Genomic DNA, 19,272 nt, shown 5'->3' on the forward strand with positions numbered 1-19,272 from the left:
TCATAACGTTCTACGACGTCTTCCGATTCCCAATCGTCATTGCTCTCGATCGTAGCACATGTCTTCGTTCAAACCTCTTTCTCCGATTTCCCTATGGATTCCTTCTATCCAGCTTTTCCTAGGTCTTCCTCTCTTCCGCCGTCCTTTTGGTGCCCATCGTAGCACTTGCTTGGGTAATCTGTCTTCTTCCATACGTTGTACGTGGCCAAACCATCTTAGTTGCTTTGTTTTTATATCGTCCATTATTGTATGCTTTATATCCATTATCTCCAATATTCTTGTATTTCTGATTTTTTGTGTTCTTGATATACCAGCAGATCTTCTCCAGAAGTCCATTTCAGTTGTTCTGAGCATATTTTCGGATTTTTCATTAAGTGGCCAAACTTCGCTGCTGTATGTTATAATGCTCTTAACAATGCTGTTATAGATGTTACGTTTACATATTTTCTTTGGAGATACTTTGGTCCCATAGGATTTTGTTCAATAATGCGATAGCTTTCCTTCCTTGTGTGCACCTTTCTTGGATATTCTTGTCCAACGTTCCATCTTGTGTAATTGTAAGACCCAAGTATTTATATTCCTGACAGTGATTAATAGTTATTTCATTTTCCAACGCTAGATCCTGCTGTATACCTCCAACGCACATATATTCCGTTTTCTTGGTATTCACTTCTAAACCCCAGTTCCGGTACTCTTCTATGATTTTTCGGGTCATATATTCAATATCGTGATAATCCTGGGCCATAAGAATCTGATCATCCGCAAAACATAGAGTGTATAGCATGTTATCATCATTTAGCGGTATACCCATATTCTTACATTTCCTTTTCCAGGATTTCAAAACTTGCTCTAAATATATTTTAAATAGTGTCGGTGATAAACAGCAGCCCTGTTTAAGACCCTTATTTACTTCAAATCCTGACGAGATTTCCTTGCCTAGTTTAACTTTTGCTATATTATGTTGGTATAGATTTTTTACAGCTTTAATGAGGTTCAGACTGATGTTAGTTTTTTCGAGGGCTTCCCAAAGTTTACTTTGTGGTACAGTATCGTATGCTTTTTTTAAGTCTATGTACACTAAATGCAGTTCTTGATTGTAGGCTATTTGTTTGTCTATTAACTGTGTTACACAATATAGGTGGTCAGTGGTGGATCTGCCAGCGCGGAAACCGGCTTGCTCTTCGGCCTCTAAGTCCTTGTATTCTTCTTCTATTTTATTTTTGATAATTTTTTCGTAAACTCTGCTGATGGTGCTTGTGACAGATATTCCCCGGTAATTATCGCATATATTTTTACTGCCTTCCTTGTGTATTGTAGAAATTACAGACAATTGCCATTCTTTTGGTATGACTTCGCCATTCATACATCTATTAAATAGATCTCTTAGGTATTCATACAGGGTATTGCTACCGTATTTGAGCAGTTCTGGTGCTATGTCGCCAGGCCCTGACGCTTTTCTATTTTTTAGGGATTTGCATGCATTTCGTACTTCTTCCAGTCTTAACCGAATCGGTGAGCCACTGACAATTATATTGAAACTTTCGTGATCTTCGTTTTTAATAAAATCTTCTCTATTTTCTACTAGTAACTGCTTGAAATAGCCATCCCACTTTTCCAGAGTAATCGGTGTTATTATAAATGTGCTTAGTATAATTACCAGGTAATTATATTACCATTATACAGTTTACCAGGATTTTTTTTCACAAAATGTTCATCACAATGTCCACTATTAATATACTGACATATTTGTAGTAGATATAGTTAATCGGTGCTTAATTCCTGTGTCGATTTGGTAATGTCGGGCAACGTACATTTAACAATGGGACCTGTGAAACCTTTTGGTCCACTTCTAATGCCACCTAGATGCTGAAAAAGATGACGCAATGTCAGTTCATTGGCGTGTAGTTGGCATATGAACCATTGGAGTGGAGGTGGAAACTTGATTTCCAATAAACGAATAACGCCACCTTTGTTTGCTTGGTTGACGACAGTCCCATCAAAACCAACAGCCATTATTTGATTTACATCGATAGAGTTCGAGGAAAGAAATGTCAAAATAGAGTTACAACGTAGTCCTAGCTTTAGAACGAGCTCGTCGAACTATATTTCTGTCTATAACCTGTGATGAATCGTTTTCAGTAATGAGACCAATGTCGTGGAAAGCTGCAGAAATGATTGCTACTCCAGCACGATCTGAAACCCCATAACGATCTAATGTTCTGGCAACAACTGGAAATGTGACATCAGTCATTGTGAGTGAAGAAGTGGAAATGATCGATTGCGATTGGAAGTCCTCAATTTCACCGCTTTTGTTTATTGTATCTGGCTGTTGAACATTCGGTCGTATCTTTGAAGTTGTAGGTAATCTAGAAGTACTAGGAATCGATTCCACCCCTATTTGCAAGACGTTCTTCACGTTGCTCGTGTTGGTGTAATCTATGTAAGTCCATCTCAGTTTTTTTGGTCGCTTCACGATCTAAACTATTAATCATTATTTTATGGTCAGTTTATTGGTCGATTAAGAAATTTCGTTCTGGTATTGGAATCTTTCGGTTTCTAGGACAGTTGCAATCTCTGAACTCTAAACATTTGCAAGTTGCAATATCAAACACCTTCTTGCTATCCTCACCAAACCTTAATAGCTTCTCTTTGTAACCGTCTTCGTTCTTCCTGCCTTCATAAGGTTTCAATAATGTTATATACTTATCGTTGAAGACTATAATAATTCTAACCAATATTGTTTTGTGTTCTACTTACTTATAATTGAAATTGAGTGGGAGAGTGACGGTCGACTCCTGTGACAGGTTATAACTCTTTGGTTGCATCGTTAGGTCGGGAGTTGGCTCGAAATTCAAAATAGATCAATTTAAGTAGCGCTGGGGTAGTTATTCTGATAAAAATAGAAATAAGTGTTATTGAAGTTTTCGATTCATATCCTAGAAGCGAATTGTTACCGCACCCCGCGTAGGTAAAAATGCAAAAAATGTTTTTCAAATTTCAAAATTTGAATCACGTTGAGGCAGATGTTAGAGTCATAATATAAAAAGATGACAATTAACTTTTCCAATCCTTTCCCACAGTAGCGTCGATTCCGCACCCCGCGTTTGTAAAAATTGTTATTTTATTTTTCTCCATATAACAGCGCTCCACCCTATTCACCATGTTCCCAGAGGCTATCTATTTATTAACATCTGCGTTTAGCCTTTTCAATCTTACATCATTATAATGTAGATTGAATTATAATTACAACCATTGTTTGGTTCTGGGGTAGTTAGTAAGTACCTAGATGAGTTAACTGATGATGTATTGATAGGCCCGAGAACGTTAGTTCTGAACATATTTTATTCAATCCATTGGGATTTTTTAAGGTTTTTTAAATTATATCTATTACATAGAAGTGGTTTTATTTCATGTTAGAGTTTGTTTATACAAATTTTGTTGTTGTTGTTTGGTAAAAAATTCTTATAATAATTTAATTTTTTTCTGACTCATTCATAATAAAATATTGACAATTCAGGCATAATAATTGTTATATTTCTATTTGATCTGAAAATTAAAATTTGATAATTATAAACAGAATTCAATTTAATATAAAATATTTTCAATTTTCTCAACCACGGGCATATCAATTTACAACAACCTGTATACAACAAATTGTTATATTTAATTTTAAGAAGTGATTAAACGAAACTCGGGACAATGCGCTTAGAAAAAACAAAGTGAATGGCGCGTACCATTATCGTTGTTCGCGGAAGGTTCGATCATTAGCCTATGCTAAATAAAACTCAAGTGAAATCGATAATAGGTCATTATCGTTGTTCGCGGAAGGTTCGATCATTAGCCGATGCTAAATAAGACTTAGTGGAAATAGAGAATAGGACATTAAATTTTGTAAATAGTAGAAAGTAATTTTAGAATGGGAATTAACTATTTCTTTTGAAATCCATTAAGCATATTTAGAAAGATTAAAAATTGGTTTTGAGGAATACTGCGAATGAGAGTTGGTGGTGGAAGGTTGATTTGTGAATCTGGAAGGGATATTTAGAAAGTAGGTGAATGACTGAAAAGAGAGATCAGAATGTTTTGAGCTGTCGAGAAGTGAAGTCCAGTAGTAGACGGTAGTGTACGGAGAGTGAGAAAGCCGGTGTAGTTCCGTGAGTGTGGAGATCTATCGTGGAACGAGAGGTAGGCCAGGTTGAGAGTAAAGAACCTCCTTGAGCCAAGAGTGTCCCGGTAGCTGATTGCAGTTTCGAAAAAGCTAGATTACAGCATCACGACAGAAGCAGGTACGAGAGCTATACGAGCTAGTTTTCAAAGGAGAACATTACTGAAAGCCAGGACGAGGTTTTGATCGCAGCCAAGGATAGCAGGAAACGGGTCTTGTGTGAAGACATTCTCAGTTCACCAGAAAAAGGTCAGTCTCATTTGTTTGGACATGAATGTATGGGTTTTTCGTATTAAATACCACATTATAAATTGAAGAACATAATAAATAATATCAGAAAAGCTTCATCAAACTTAAATAGAATTGTTGCTAATAAATCCTAATAGTTAAATGTTAATAAAAACTTTCAATTGGAAACCAAAAGGAAATAAGATTCCCATTTGTAAATGTTATGTTTAAGAAAAATAAGATCTAGCAAATATTAAGCAGTGATTGCCATTTAAATAAAATAAACAATATTTTGATTATAATTGTAACCCATATGTGTGTATTATTTTACTCTTTTCTTTCCTATCCCGATTAGGAACCATTGAGAAATACTTGGAAGCCACGAGAGTAAGTAATTAATTATATAATTCGCCCTGAGATTGAAAACATATTGATATGTGATCTGGTAAATTAATTAGATTATGATTAATGCATTGATTAAATTAAATGACATATAAGAATATTATCTCATATCAATAATAAAGATCACATCAAATAATATATACATTTTAAAGTAGATGATTTTAATATGATATTGCCAATTAGGTCTGGATCCCGCGTATGAAAAAAAAGTTGATTAATATCAAGCTGAAAATTTGTTAATAGCTTAAGGGTGTCTAGTCGGATAAACCTTGATATATGGAAAAACTGGAACAGGGGCAGTTTTAATTGGGGAACAGGTTAAAAATTTGGAACGGTCACACCACGAAAACGGTACATTTATTTTGTGCGACAGAACAGACTTAAACTCTCCAAACAGAGATTAAACTCTCATGTAAAAATCAGACAACCTGTTCCACAAGTAAAACTGCCCCTGTTCCAGTGTTCCCATATATCAAGGTTTATCCGACAAGACACGCTTAAGCCATTAACAAATTTTCAGCTTGCTATTAATCAACTTTTTTTTCATACGCGGGATCCAGACCTAAATATTTAGTTCCTGAAACGACTTTATTGGAAGATAGTTAATTCGATTTCATAAAATCAACTTTTACTTACGAATGTCCGACAAAAAAATCATAGCATGTGATTTGTCTTTAAAAAGACAACTATATGCAATGACAGTAAAATTCTCGTGTTGGTGATTATATACACTGTGAGCTAGTACGTAGAGGGGATATTTAAAAGTTCGTAAGCGCCAGTACAGGTCTGGATCCTGCATAAGAAAAAAAAGTTGATTAATAGCAAGCTGAAAATTTGTTAATAGCTTAACGGTGTCTAGTCGGATAATCTTTGATATATGGGAAGTTTTAATGGTGGAACAGGTTAAACATTTGGAACGTCAGAATACGAAAACGTCAGATGTATTTTGTCGGACAGAACTTCCAATTGATTTGTAACCCTTTCATTATACTCTCATGCAAAAATCAGACTGCTATTACTAACCAACATGATTCCTGTCATTTGCACAGGTTCCACTCATTAAAATGCGCAGTTGGTGATAAACACCAGCGCCATATTTTTATGAAATAGAAGTATATATACCTTAATATACCTTATATTTATTTTATATTAGGTCGAACTGTTTTTTCACAATTTATATTAGATTGCTAAAGATTGCTAAAAATAATTTCTATGTTATTTTTTGGCCATATTGGTTACGGAATTTATATTTACATAATGACAGCGGCTGTGCGAGAAGTTCGCGGTTGCCAATTTTTGTTGTATATTTTTCTACATGTACCGATGCATAAGATGTACGTTTTTGAGGATTAAGATACAGTTTTTAAAAGGGGTGACCGATCTCTTGAGAAAATCTCATGTTTTTGCCTTATTTTTTTTCATTTTCGGTATTATTCTAAGTATTAAAATTAGTTTAATATTTCAATAAAAATACAACTAAACTGTTCAAAATATATTTATTCCGTTGAAATCATAATAATAGAAGTATAAGTTTGTAAGTGCTTTGTCTCTTTTTCTATTATTATTTTTTTTTAAACTTGTATTTTGTTCTTTTAGATGACGAACTATTTCTTCCCCATGTATTTGAAACCTGGACTTGATGTAAGAGCAGTTGATATCCAGCGATCAAGAGAACATGGTCTTGGATCTTATAATGACATGCGAGAGTATTGCGGATTGGGAAGGATTCATAGCTTGTATGACCTCTTAGATTTTATGGAAATAGAGGTAAAATTTTATTTTGATATTATATGTATAATGTATAGTAGCATGTCAGCATTCAATTTATAAATATTTTCGTCCATATACACAGAACCGAACTTACACGGAATGACCATGTATTTCAAAGCAACATTTATTTCTTTTGGAAAAACTTGTTATTTTTGCGAAGAATAAAGGTTTTTATTGAAAATAAACAAATCGATAAGACAATCAGATAGTACAGCTCGGTACGGTATAGGTTATTTGCTTGAGTTGCAAATTTAACGAAAATAAATAAATTAACTTTTGCGTCCAAAACCGAAAATATACCTCACGTGGGGTTACAGAACTTACAACTGGGAAAGTTCATTGGTCTTGTGGTGCAAGTAATGATCTCAGAGGGACATAGCTGCAGAGCTAGGCGTAACACAGGGCGTTCTATCCAAAACTTATGCCAGGTAACAGGAATTAGGAAACCTTAAAAATAAAGTAAGGGAAAGTCGCCAAAAAGTAATAGCAGCTCACCACGATCGTTTAATAATTGTCCAATCAGTTGGAAGACACCCAACCATCTTTCACCTGAAGCTCCAAAGGCAGCTTTTAGAAGCTACAAGTGTAACTCTTTAAGTTAAAACGATAAGAAGAAGAGTTCATGCCAAGAAGTATACAGCAAGAGTCAGTTATGGGTTTCGGAGTTATTCAGGCAGCACAAGATTGATCGCCTAAATTGGTGTCTTCACCACCAAAACTGGAACATTGGGAATAGGGAACTTGCACAATTTTTTTTATTGCATAATAATGTTCAGTTTTGTTTAAAAATGAGATTTCCACAATTTCACGCTTCAAAAACTCGTCATAAATTAGAAATACGTATTTAAAGTCTTCAGCGGTATAAAATAGTTCAAACGGCACGTGACGTCACATAGTTTTGCATTCGTTTTTATTATGGTTATATTTCGCTGTGTCTAGGTACACGCTAACGTGTACGCAAATAAAAAATTAGGTATGTACACGCGAATTAAACTTCATCAAGCCAGTGAAGTTATTATTTAGCGTGCGCAGTGACTGTATATTTTGGTACCTACATGCTATTTTTATATGTTTAGCGTGTGTTTGATAGAAAAATATTTGTTAAAGGAAGGGAAGCAGAACTACTCAGATGTTTCAAACTTAATTGTAATAAATCAATGTATATATTAAAGTATATTATTTAGGTTAGCAAAATAAATATATGTATTTAGTTGACTTAACACGTACAAAATATTGTTAAAATAATTTTTATACGTAAGTTAATTATTATAATCAACTATTCTAAATGGGAAATATGCCACAATTTAACTAAAAACATGATTTTATTAACGTTTCGACGTCCAAATCGGATGTCATTGTCAAAATACAAAAATTAGTCAGATTAAATAAATTATTAGAAAAATGTTTTACTAAACAACACCATTTTTGTTTAATTTAATAATATTTTGTATTTTGACAACGACGTCGAAACGTTAATAAAATCATTTTTTGGTTAAATTGTGGCTTAGTTCCTATTTAGAATATTTGATTACAAAAATGCCACAAGGATAATAGCTTCAGAACAAGTTAATTATTATTGTGAAAGCTTTAGGTCTTCTTTTTATTTTAATCTTTTACGGTAATATATACTATTTCATTTATAACTAAAAAAAATATATATTAATTTATAGTCTCTTATCTTTTTCGTACTGTTTTAAAATGTTCTTAAACTCATTAAAAGAACTAAATAATTATTGTCCACACTCCGTAGTTAATTTAAAAACAAACACTAAACAAATAAAAAATAAGAAATCACTGACACTATAACTTTTTTATTTGCGTACACGGTAACATATACCTAGACACAACCTTATATTTAGGTATATTCTTCTTCTCCTTCTTTAGTTTATTGGCCTCCACCTACTTGGGTATTTGGCAAGCTCATCATCGTGGAATAAGTCAAAAATATTTATATTCTAATGACATTTATCGTATGTCATTGTAATAATATATACCAGTTTGTTAAAATTGTAGTTTTATACTGTTTTTGAAGGAAAGGAACGAAGGTTTACTATTGAAAATAAAACCATTTTGTAAAAGTACGAATTTTTCTATGAATAGTTCAAACGATCAAAAACACTTGTAACGTCACATAAATGTATTTTCTACTGACGTTTATAACGTCTAATTTCAAATTCTGTTTACTTTATTGGAAAAATGTAAATGTAAAACCAAGTGACGTCACGATGCGTTTTGGACCACCTGTTTTAATTTGAATTTTTAATCGTCTTTAGGGGCCAAACGAAAGACAAACAAAACTTTTTTATCTTTGATACATGTTTTAAATTATGTTGTGTTGTGATTTATAACATTTTTTTCGAATTTAAAAATTTATGCAAGTTCCCTATTGACAAAATTTGCTCTTGTCAGACAAAGTCAGTATTTTTGTAAAATCAGATGACCCACGAAATCGTGTACTTAGAGGTCGTGGAAGACAAGCAAGAACGAAAACTGTCAGATCTGTTCACAAATATATAAAAGGGGAAGTGTAATATTGTTCTAGAGAGGAATTATGATCCGTAAAAAAACTCTTTAATTTTCATCCAATTAATTTTCCAAACACATACCATTAGAGTGACTAGAGACATCATTGAAACAGAAAGTATCCTTTGTTTGAAGTGACCTGCTTGCTCACCCGAGCTTAACTCAATATAGATTTTGTGGGATATGTTTAAAAAAAAATTAGACCTCGCCGGGATAATCCACAAAGCACCACATGGCTAGTACAAGCTGCTCTTGAAAAATGGAGCAACCTACCACAACAAAATGTTGTTAATTTGATTGGGAGCGTGCCCACACAAACTCAAGTTTGCATAATATAAGGAGTAGAGGTGATAGCACTGACTATCAAAAAAAAAATTAAAACATTATTCGTTTTCCATTGAAATTTTTTATGCTATGGTTCTTTTCATGAGCATTTTTCAGTGCGTCACAGTTTTTCGATTTCTCTCTAACGTATTAAATTGTATGTGACAGATGTAAACCATCAACATAATAATAAATTCACTTTTTCCAAGTTCCAATTCAAGCTTTTTAGGAATGAAGCAGTCAAAATATAAAGATATACTGACATTAGCTGCCAAAGAATGTCTATTCAATTTTGACGGAGAAGTGTATAGACAAATAGATGGCGTTGCAATGGGCTCTCCTTTAGGACCAGTTTTCGCGAACACTTTTCTATGTCACCATGAAAAAACATGGTTAACTGACTGTCCAATTGATTTTAAGCCACTTCTTTATAGACGATACGTGGATGATATTTTTCTCATCTTCAAACATACCGATCACATTCAACATTTTTTAGATTATCTCAACCAGAAACACCACGATATGAAATTTACTAGTGAAATTGAAGTCAATGGAAATCTGCCCTTCTTAGGAATTAACATCTTCAGATCACCTTCAGGTTTTTCCACTTCAATATACAGAAAACCAACCTTCACCGGCCTATATATAAACGCAGATAGCTTCATTCCCAACAAATACAAAACAAGTTTAACCAATATACTTGTTCACCGCGCTTTCACTATCTGTTCAACCTGGCAATTCCTACATGAAGAGTTAGAAAACATAAAGGTGATCTGAAGTAAAAATGGTTTTTCGTTGAACTTCTTAGAAAGATACATCAGACGTTTTTTCAATAACAAATTCCAACCAAACAGCAAAGTAGAAGAAATCAAAGAAAAGATCTATATCAAACTTCCATATACTGGTTACCACAGCTTACAAATCCGACGCAACATCCGTAGAACAATTAAAAAAGCATTTCCCTCTATAGAATTAAGATTTGCTTTCACGACTTTGGAAAGAATATGATCTCGTTTCCATGTGAAAGACATGATTCCTAGTGATCTCGCATCTAACATTATATACCAATTCAAATGTAGTAGCTGTGCAGCTACGTACGTCGGGAAAACTGGACGTCACTTTAATGTCAGATGTTGCGAACACTTAGGTGTCACTCCTCACTTAGGAAGACGATCAAGAACAGTTCCAAATTCAGCAGTATTCCAACATATGACTGATTCTGACCACCCTATTAGTCGTAAGGACTTCTCAATCATTGGTCATACAAGTTCTCCAACGGAACTCAGCATCAAGGAGGCATTATCCATATTTCTTTTGAAGCCACCCTTAAACACGCAACAAGACATGGCGTGTTTGAAATTATTGACAACCCAATGATTGTCAATATCATTTTTTACGTTTTCATTAATTATTGTTTGTTCCTTTAAAATTATTTTAAAGCATCCGCTCAAGAAACTTATTATTCTGACGATTATTAAAGTAATAATTGAAACGTCACCATGAATTTTAATTTAGTTATGGGTTTTATCTTTAAGTTTATTATTTTTATCAAATTAAATAATATCATAATATTATTCTATATAAAAAAAATTTAATCTGTACAATTTATAAGACTATACAAATCAAAGAAAATACCATTTTATAAATGCAATAAAGAAAAATTTATTTGTTTTTATACCAAATTGCAAATAAAATGTGACAACTGTCAGATTTAACTAAAATGTCATGTTATAGAATAAATGTCATAAATGTGTATTTATCACGGACTAACCTTTTTTTCTATCATTTGTGACGCACTGAAAAATGCTCATGAAAAGAACAATATTGACTTACAACTACATAGTTTCAATTTGTTTTTTAAATACTTTATTGTTTTGTTTAATTGTTACGTATTTATTATTAAATATTGTTTAAAATAAATATTGTTTGACTTGGTGTGCTCGTTTTTGTGAAATTAGCACGAAATAATAAGAAATATTAGATGATTCCATATAAGTTTGGTTGTGTGTACGTGTTCTTCTTAATATGTAAGCGAGTTAATTAATAGGATCATATTATTCAACTTGGTGTCTATGCATTTTCGATGTGCCTTAGTTACGCGTGACGTTGCTACCCTGAGAGATATGGTGGTGACATCTGGTGACTGTCTCAATCAGAATCAAACAAATTTACCTATTGGGCTGACCAACTATTACTATATAAATATATACAGAGTGGTCGAAAGAAACCCCCCTCCCTTCCACTTCCTCCACCCATTATTTTTAAATAGGGGATAGGGGTCGTATGCTCTCTCTTATCTCTTATTTCCTGTTACTCCGTAAAGGAGCATAGGGCATCCACGAAGCTTCTCCATTGGACTCTGTCTCTGGCCATAGCTGCTACCTTTCCCCAGCTCTTTCTCATACCTTTGTAGTCAGCTTCAATTGTTCTTCTGCAGGTCGTTGCGGGTCGTCCTTGCTTTCTTCGTCCTGCTACTGTCCATTTTAGAGCTTTCTTTGTTATATCTGGGTTATCCTTCCTCAGGGTGTGTCCCAGCCAATTCCATCTTTTCCTTTTAATTGCAATTTCAATTGGCTCTTGTTTGGTTTTCTTCCAGAGTTCTTGATTTGTTATGATGTTGGACCAATATACTTTCAAAATTTTTCGGAGGCACCTGTTTACAAATACTTGGAGTTTTTTGACAGTTCCGTCTGTTATTGCCCAGGTCTCGCATCCATACAGTAATACTGTTTTAACATTACTATTAAACCGTCTTATTTTGGTGTTTTGACTAATTTGTGTTGACCTCCATATGTTTGAGAGTGTTCCAAATACTTGTTGTGCTTTTCTAAGTCGATGTTTAATGTCCGCCTCGATTCCACCATGTACGCCAAGTATACTTCCTAGGTAGCAACATTCTTGTACCTGTTTTACTTCTTCTTTACTGATATATAATTTTTCCTGTCGGAGTTGGCCTATTCTCATCTCAACTGTCTTATTGACATTTATTCGGAGACCAATTTCTGCCGCCTCTTTCTCCAGTTTACTTAGCATGTTCTGCATATCATCTATTGTATGGGATACCAGGCATATATCATCTGCATATTCCATATCAGCCAGTTTCTTACCATCTAATTAGTTCCAAGGGATTCCGTTTTTTCTGTCTATGATCTTTTGTAAAATGTAGTTGAGACATATATTGAAGAGTAGAGGTGAGAGTATACAGCCTTGCTTTACCCCCTTCTCTGTTTCTATTTTGTCCGTCATTTGACCCTTATGTAATACCTGGAATGTTGTTCGGTTATACATCATTTGTATTATTCTAATGATCCTAGGTGGAATTTTCGCGTGGCTTAAAATGTTCCAAAGAGCTTTGTGTTTTATACTATCAAACGCTTTGGCAAAGTCTACAAACGTCATTATCAGTGCTGCATTCTTTTCTTTAATTTATTCTATGACGATATGTGATGTAGCAATCTGGTCAATACAGGATCTTCCCCTTCTAAAACCCGCTTGTTCATTGCGAAGATTTTTATCGATTTCGACGTTAATTATTTGATGTACAATATAGGCTAGTATTTTATTTATAGAACACAATAGTGTTACTCCTCTCCAGTTTTCGCATAGCTGCGCGTCACCTTTTTTTGGAAGATTTATTATGATTCCATTATTCCACTCTGTAGGTACGTGTTCTTCATTCCATATCTCTATCAGCAATGGTGCCAGTAACTTCACTGTTCCCTCAATGTCAGCTTTCCACAATTCGGATGGGATACCGTCAATCCCTGCTGCTTTGTTATTCCTCATGTGACGGATTGCTTCACCTAATTCTTTCTTCGTTGGGATCTGTGCATTTATTTTTAAACAGTTTTTAATTGGTCCTGCTGTATGGTCTTCTTGCGCAAACGGTTCGTTTTCTTGCTCTGCTATGAGTTCTTGGTAATACTCTTGCCATCTATGGGTCTGTTCTTCTGTCGTTGTGAGAACTTGCCCTCTTTTGTCTTTTAGTGGTTTGTTATTGTTTGTGTTCCTGTTTGCCAAACGCTTGGTGTTTCTATATAATTATCTTTGGTTATTTGTTGCTGCTGCTTCTTCTGCTTCTCGAGCCATTCCCTCAGCCCATTTTCTCTTGTCTCCTCTAGCACTCTTTTTACCTGTTTATTTGCAGCTTCATATTCTTGGGCTATTTTAATTTTGTCGTCACTTCTTTGTGCTCTATTTAATGTGGCTTTGAGGTCGTTTCTTTTTCTAATAAGTTGCCAGATATTTTCACTTATCCACTCTTTCCGTTCTTCTTCTTGATATCCTAAGATTTCCTGAGCATTTTGATGTACGGCAAGTTTAATCGATTCCCATTTCTCTTCTACACTTATCTGCATATGGTTTATAGTTTCTGCATTCAGTTTTATTCTATTACTCCATTCATTATGAGTTTCGCTATCATTCAATTGTTGTGTGTTGTATTTCTTGCGACTGTTGAGTTGTTTATTGCTGTTTTTCGCCCTTATTTTTACTTTTATTTCCCCCAATAATAGGTGGTGGTCACTCCCTACATCTGCTGATCGCTTATTCCTTACATCCAGTAGACTGCTTCTCCATTTGTTACTAATCAGAAGGTGGTCTATTTGATTTTTTCGTATACTAGCCCATTTGAAAGGTTATTCAATTATCTAGTCAGTAATATAAACATTAACATAATTATTTATACAGGGTGTCCAAGAAAAAATATTTTAATTAAATTAATTGACATAAAAAGAAGAATGTATGTAACTTATTTAATTTAAAATACATTCTACGGCTGTCATAAAGAGAGAAAAATGATTTTTGATAAATAAACATTGCTTTTCGCTTAATTTCAATGTTCAAGCTGCCACCCATCTGCCTCTCGGTAGGTTGGACACCCGGACACCGTTACACATACGATGCTAGAGTGCATCAGATGGATAATAGAAAGGAACAGAATGGAAAGAGAGACAAGTGTGAATTTTGTGACAGTGCGAGAAATGATTGAGAGAATGACTGAAAATAAATCTGGTTGGACTAGTATATACAACTATATCGGTGTAGTGATCAAGAAGAAAGAAGAGATGGAGAAACAGCTGTACCGACGATAGGGGTGAGAGGGAAATATATTGTAAGTAGAAGGTAGAGGGAATAAGTTTTGATGAGAGGCAAATAGGTGAGTTAGATTGTATGAGACAGACGGTGGTAAAGAAGTTCTAATAAAAAATAAAACAAAAACATACAAACAAAAACCCAATTTTGGGACCAAAAAAGGAGGAAACGGGGAAAAGAAAGGGCATCCTTCCTTACATTCTGTGGATAAATCAAGGTAAAGTGCTTCGGAAGCGATGTCGACCTTGCAGCAGCCATTCGGCTTTCGGAGCGCTGGATGACAGAGCAGGGTTTAATTTAGCAGGTAGGCATTCGGCGTAGCCTCGGCGACTAGAGAGAGTTTTTAAATTACCTCAGGAACTATCGCTGGGGCTACGAAGAATGAATCCTGCACTAAGGTTAGTCAGGCGGCGTTCTGGACTGAGATGTCTTTTGAAAATTCCAGACCCCACCCCCTCTTTAAAGATGAAAAAAAAAAGGTTGAATATTGAATTTAAGTAACAAAGAATGTTTATCTATCAAACTAACATTTTTTTTTGTTTTCTGTTTTATATTCTTCTTTCAAATTTTTCTTTCTTCTAATTCAAAATAATTTTTCTTGGACACCCTGTATAAATAATTATGTCAATGTTAATATTACTGAATAGATAATTAAATAACCTTTCAAATAAGCTAGCTCACGACCCCTATTCCCTATTTAAAAATAAGGGGCGGGAGAAGTGGAAGGAAGGGGATTGACAAATGACAGATGTATGTATCGTAAAAATGTGCCCCCTTAGATCAAAAATCGACCTGTTTCGTCATTTTCTTAAAATCTAATAAATACTGCCAAATACCAATGTGGACTGTTTTCTTTGGCCCACTCTGTATAAGTATAATATCACTATATAAACAGTGATACTACATATCGACGTACGTTTCAATTAATGTTTTGATTTATCTTGTTTGAAAATAAATCGTGGCGCATGGGAAAAGATAAAATAGAACAACTACATTTGAAAACGATTTTGGAACATATTTTAATTAATTATTTTTGTTTACGGGTGACAATAATTATTATGATATAAGATGTAATATAACAATAGTTTTTAGACAATGCGAAAATGGCGGGTTCGTTGGGAAAAATATTCCCATGAGATTTTTTATCATAATCACATTCGTGAGACACCCCAAAATAAGGTTCAAGAAGTCTCTCACGCGAAAAGTGGTCCAAATTTTTTTTAAAAACTTTTATTAATCAAATTGCAATCAATATTTTTGGCCCGGACAATTTTTTTTAGGGTTTTTGGACCATTTTGGAAAAAAAAATGTTTGTTACATTTTTTCTCTAAGGTTGACCGTTTTCGAGTTTAGAGCAATTAGCAAGCAATTTAAAATTTGAAAAACGCGAAAATGGCAATTTTCAAGGCTATGAAAGTCAGAAAGTGACTAAATCAAAGTTTAAAGCCCCCGCCAGATGATCCTGAAGAAATCTGTGGGATTAATTTATTACTTAGCTGTTATTTTTATTTAATAACAATCAGCGGTTATATCGTATTGACGGGGCTGTAAATGTGAGTGCGAGTAAGGAATGCGGAATGGCATCTCTCTCGCACTCAGCATTTACGACCGCCTAACACGTGCATGGCGCTCATTATTATTACTTAAAAATAACAGCTTAGTTATAAAATAATGACAAAAATTTCTTCAGGATGTTGTGGGGAGGCTTTAAACTTTGAATTAGTCACTTTCTGACTTTCATAATAATAACTTTAAACCGAGTTATTAATTCTTGAAAATAGTCATTTTCGCGTTTTTTAAATTTTAGATTACTTATAACTGGAGAACCAGCAACTTTAGAGAAAAAATATAACAGACCTTTTTTGTCCAGAATGGTTCAAAAAACCCAAAAATATTTGTCCGGGCCAAAAATATTGATTTATGCAATTTGATTTCAAAAAATGAAGAGCCTGGTGCAAGAAGGGGATAAGTACCAAATTCTGCAAAAGCGAGATAGGTGCTTATTTAGGTTAAAATAGTAACTGTTCTTGCCTGGCGCAAGTATAGGATATGTACAGGTAATAGATACTGAAATTATAAGAGAAAACTACTTATCCCCTGGTATGGCCTGGTGCAAGAACAATATAAGAAATGTGTAACTTATCCCGTTCTTGCACCAAATTTAAATTAATTTTTATATGGGTGTTATTCTGTCCCACTATTGCACCGGTGGCTTGCCGCGATTGGGTAAGGTACCGGTATCTGCACAAGCCACGAACGCGATCTAAGTCACGTAGTCACCGAGAAACTGTTGGAGAGTTAACATAGTGCTAGTGCGAGAGGTACGGTTTAGTAAAATATCGAGGATTTTTTTATTATAACTAAAACATAGGATCTCATTATGAGTTCAAATAGTGAGGTTGAACCATTTCAAAGTTCAGGCAGCGAGTTTCTGCCTTCGAATCATTCTGGTGCATCTGAAAATAATTTATATGAATAGAAGGAGTCCGCTGATAAAGAGGCTGCAAATAATAAATATGGACGAAAGAAAACAAGAGATTACAAGAGCTGGAAAAGAAATGTGCAGAAAATAAAAAGAGCTAGAGGTGAACCTTATAAATCTACGACAACAGGAAAAGTGGTACCAGAAAGAAACAAGGCGATGATTGCAAATGTAGTAAGAAATGCATAGAAAAACTTTTAAAAAACGAAAAGCAGGAAATAATATCGGTAATAGGAAATAGACTTTTTGTTAAAATTTGCGTTGCTTTATTTTATATTCATTTTTATTAATAAGTACTCCACATTTAATAATAAAGTATTTCTTCTGAAAATGGATTTTAATGTAACTTATCCCCTTTTTGCACCTGCTGTAAACTACAGTACAAAAAAGGCTTAAACTTATCCTATTATTGCACCAAAATTTTTTTTCCTTAATAGTATTGTTGTTTGGCTGTAGAATGGCAGCAAAATCATATATACCTGTTGTATTAGTTAGGCCCTACTTCATGAACAACATAAATTTTAAATTAAAAAATAAAACTTTTTTTGCTTCTCCTGTAAAATCTACATATTGTTACTTACCCCCTTCTTGCATCAGGGTCTTCAAATGTTGAAAAAAATTTGGACCACTTTTCGCGTGGGCGACTTCTTGAACCTTATTCTGGGGTGTCTCACGAATGTGATTATGCAAAAAAATCTCATGGGAATATTTTTCCCAACGAACCCGCCGTTTTTGCCTTGTCTATTTAGAAAAATATTGTTGCAGGACGCAGAAAAGCTTATTTCTCTATATAACCATCCAGACGATATTGAGCTTATTGTGGGAGGTTCTCTGGAGCGAAGAGTTCATGGAACTTTGGCGGGTCCCACATTTTTGTGCATCATGTTCGAACAATTTTATAGAACTAGGGTAGCCGATCGGTTCTTTTTTGAAAATCATTATACTGGATTTAGCCGCGCACAGCTGAGAGAAATTAGGAAATCATCAATAGCCAGGCTGATCTGCGACAATGCTAATCATATCATTGAAATTCAACGACACGCGTTTGAGCAAGTCTCTCACAGGTAAAGTACACGATGTTGCGTGACCCGTCAAAATAGCCCGGTCAAAACAGCCTCGTCAAAAAAGCCCCGTCAAAATAGCCCGAACACAAAATAGCCTCGACAAAATAGCCCGCAAACAAAATAGCCCCGACAAAATAGATCGCACACAAAATAGCCCCGGTCAAAACAGCCCCGGTCAAAACAGCCCCGGCTAAAATAGCCCCGGCTAAAACAGCCTCTTATAAACAATTACATTATTGTACAAGGTAAAACAATTATTTATACAAGGTGTCCAAAAACTTTTTTTAATTTAAATTATTTGACAAAAAGGAAGAATATATTTAATTTATTTAATTTAAAATGCATTTTACTGTTGCCCGAAAACAGCAAAAAATGTTTATATCATAAATAAACATTGATTTTCGCTTAACTTAAATGTTCAAACTTCCAAGAGGCAGGGAAGACAGGACTCGAGTTCTCTGAAAGGACCGTTTTTATTTAATGTAGTTAAGATAAACATCTGAATAGAGGATAATTACCATTTCCGAAAAAAATTATTTTTAAGGAATTATTTCATGATGAATTCTGAAGAGAGCTTTTTTGTCGGGGCTATTTTGTCAAGGCTATTTTATCGGGGCTATTTTGTCGGCGGGCTATTATTCCGCGGCTATTTTGTCTGCAGGCTATTTTGTCGGAGCTATTTTGTGTGCGGGATATTATGTCGGGGCTATTTTGTCGGAGCTTTTTTGACGGGGCTATTTTGACGGGGTACCCGATGTTGGGTTGACATAATAGTGAAAGAAACATTTTTCTCTGAGTCATTAATTATATTTAATGTTTAACACTAGAATGTCTGCCTTAACATACCTACCTAGAAAGCCGGAAGGGATCATTTTGGCCCCACGTTTTTTAATCAATTAAATCTCAGTTTAAAGAAATTAAATCAACTCTAGACGGTAAAATCTAATTTTATTTTTTACTTTTATTGTTTAACACATTCGCTGCCCATCAAAAACATTCGGAACATTATACAATTTGCACTTTTTGATATTTGCCACACATTGCCTTGTTACAACCGTGGCAATGATTTGAAGTATGATTTCTTTTACAAAATATTTTCAACTGATATTTTTTTCTCACAATAAAACACTGAAAAACGTTTGTTTTTCTATACTTCTACAAAATTTATTACAACTATGTTATTACTACAGCTGTTTCGGCAAAGTGCCTTTCTCAAGTAC

The 19,272-nt window shown here is 34.3% G+C and overlaps 1 protein-coding gene across 1 annotated transcript in view; it reads left to right on the forward strand.

Annotated features, from left to right (window-relative positions):
* The window catches only part of LOC114334909 (peroxidase-like), a 92,421-nt gene that overhangs the window by 54,801 nt on the left and 18,348 nt on the right, over positions 1-19,272 (forward strand). The window contains exons 7-8 of the mRNA XM_028285045.2: positions 6,392-6,562; positions 17,754-18,052. Of these exons, the coding sequence (XP_028140846.1) occupies positions 6,392-6,562; positions 17,754-18,052 (470 nt within the window). The remainder of the gene's footprint in view (positions 1-6,391; positions 6,563-17,753; positions 18,053-19,272) is intronic.

This window comes from Diabrotica virgifera, chromosome 1 (assembly GCF_917563875.1).
Source record: "Diabrotica virgifera virgifera chromosome 1, PGI_DIABVI_V3a".
Lineage (NCBI taxonomy): Eukaryota > Metazoa > Arthropoda > Insecta > Coleoptera > Chrysomelidae > Diabrotica > Diabrotica virgifera.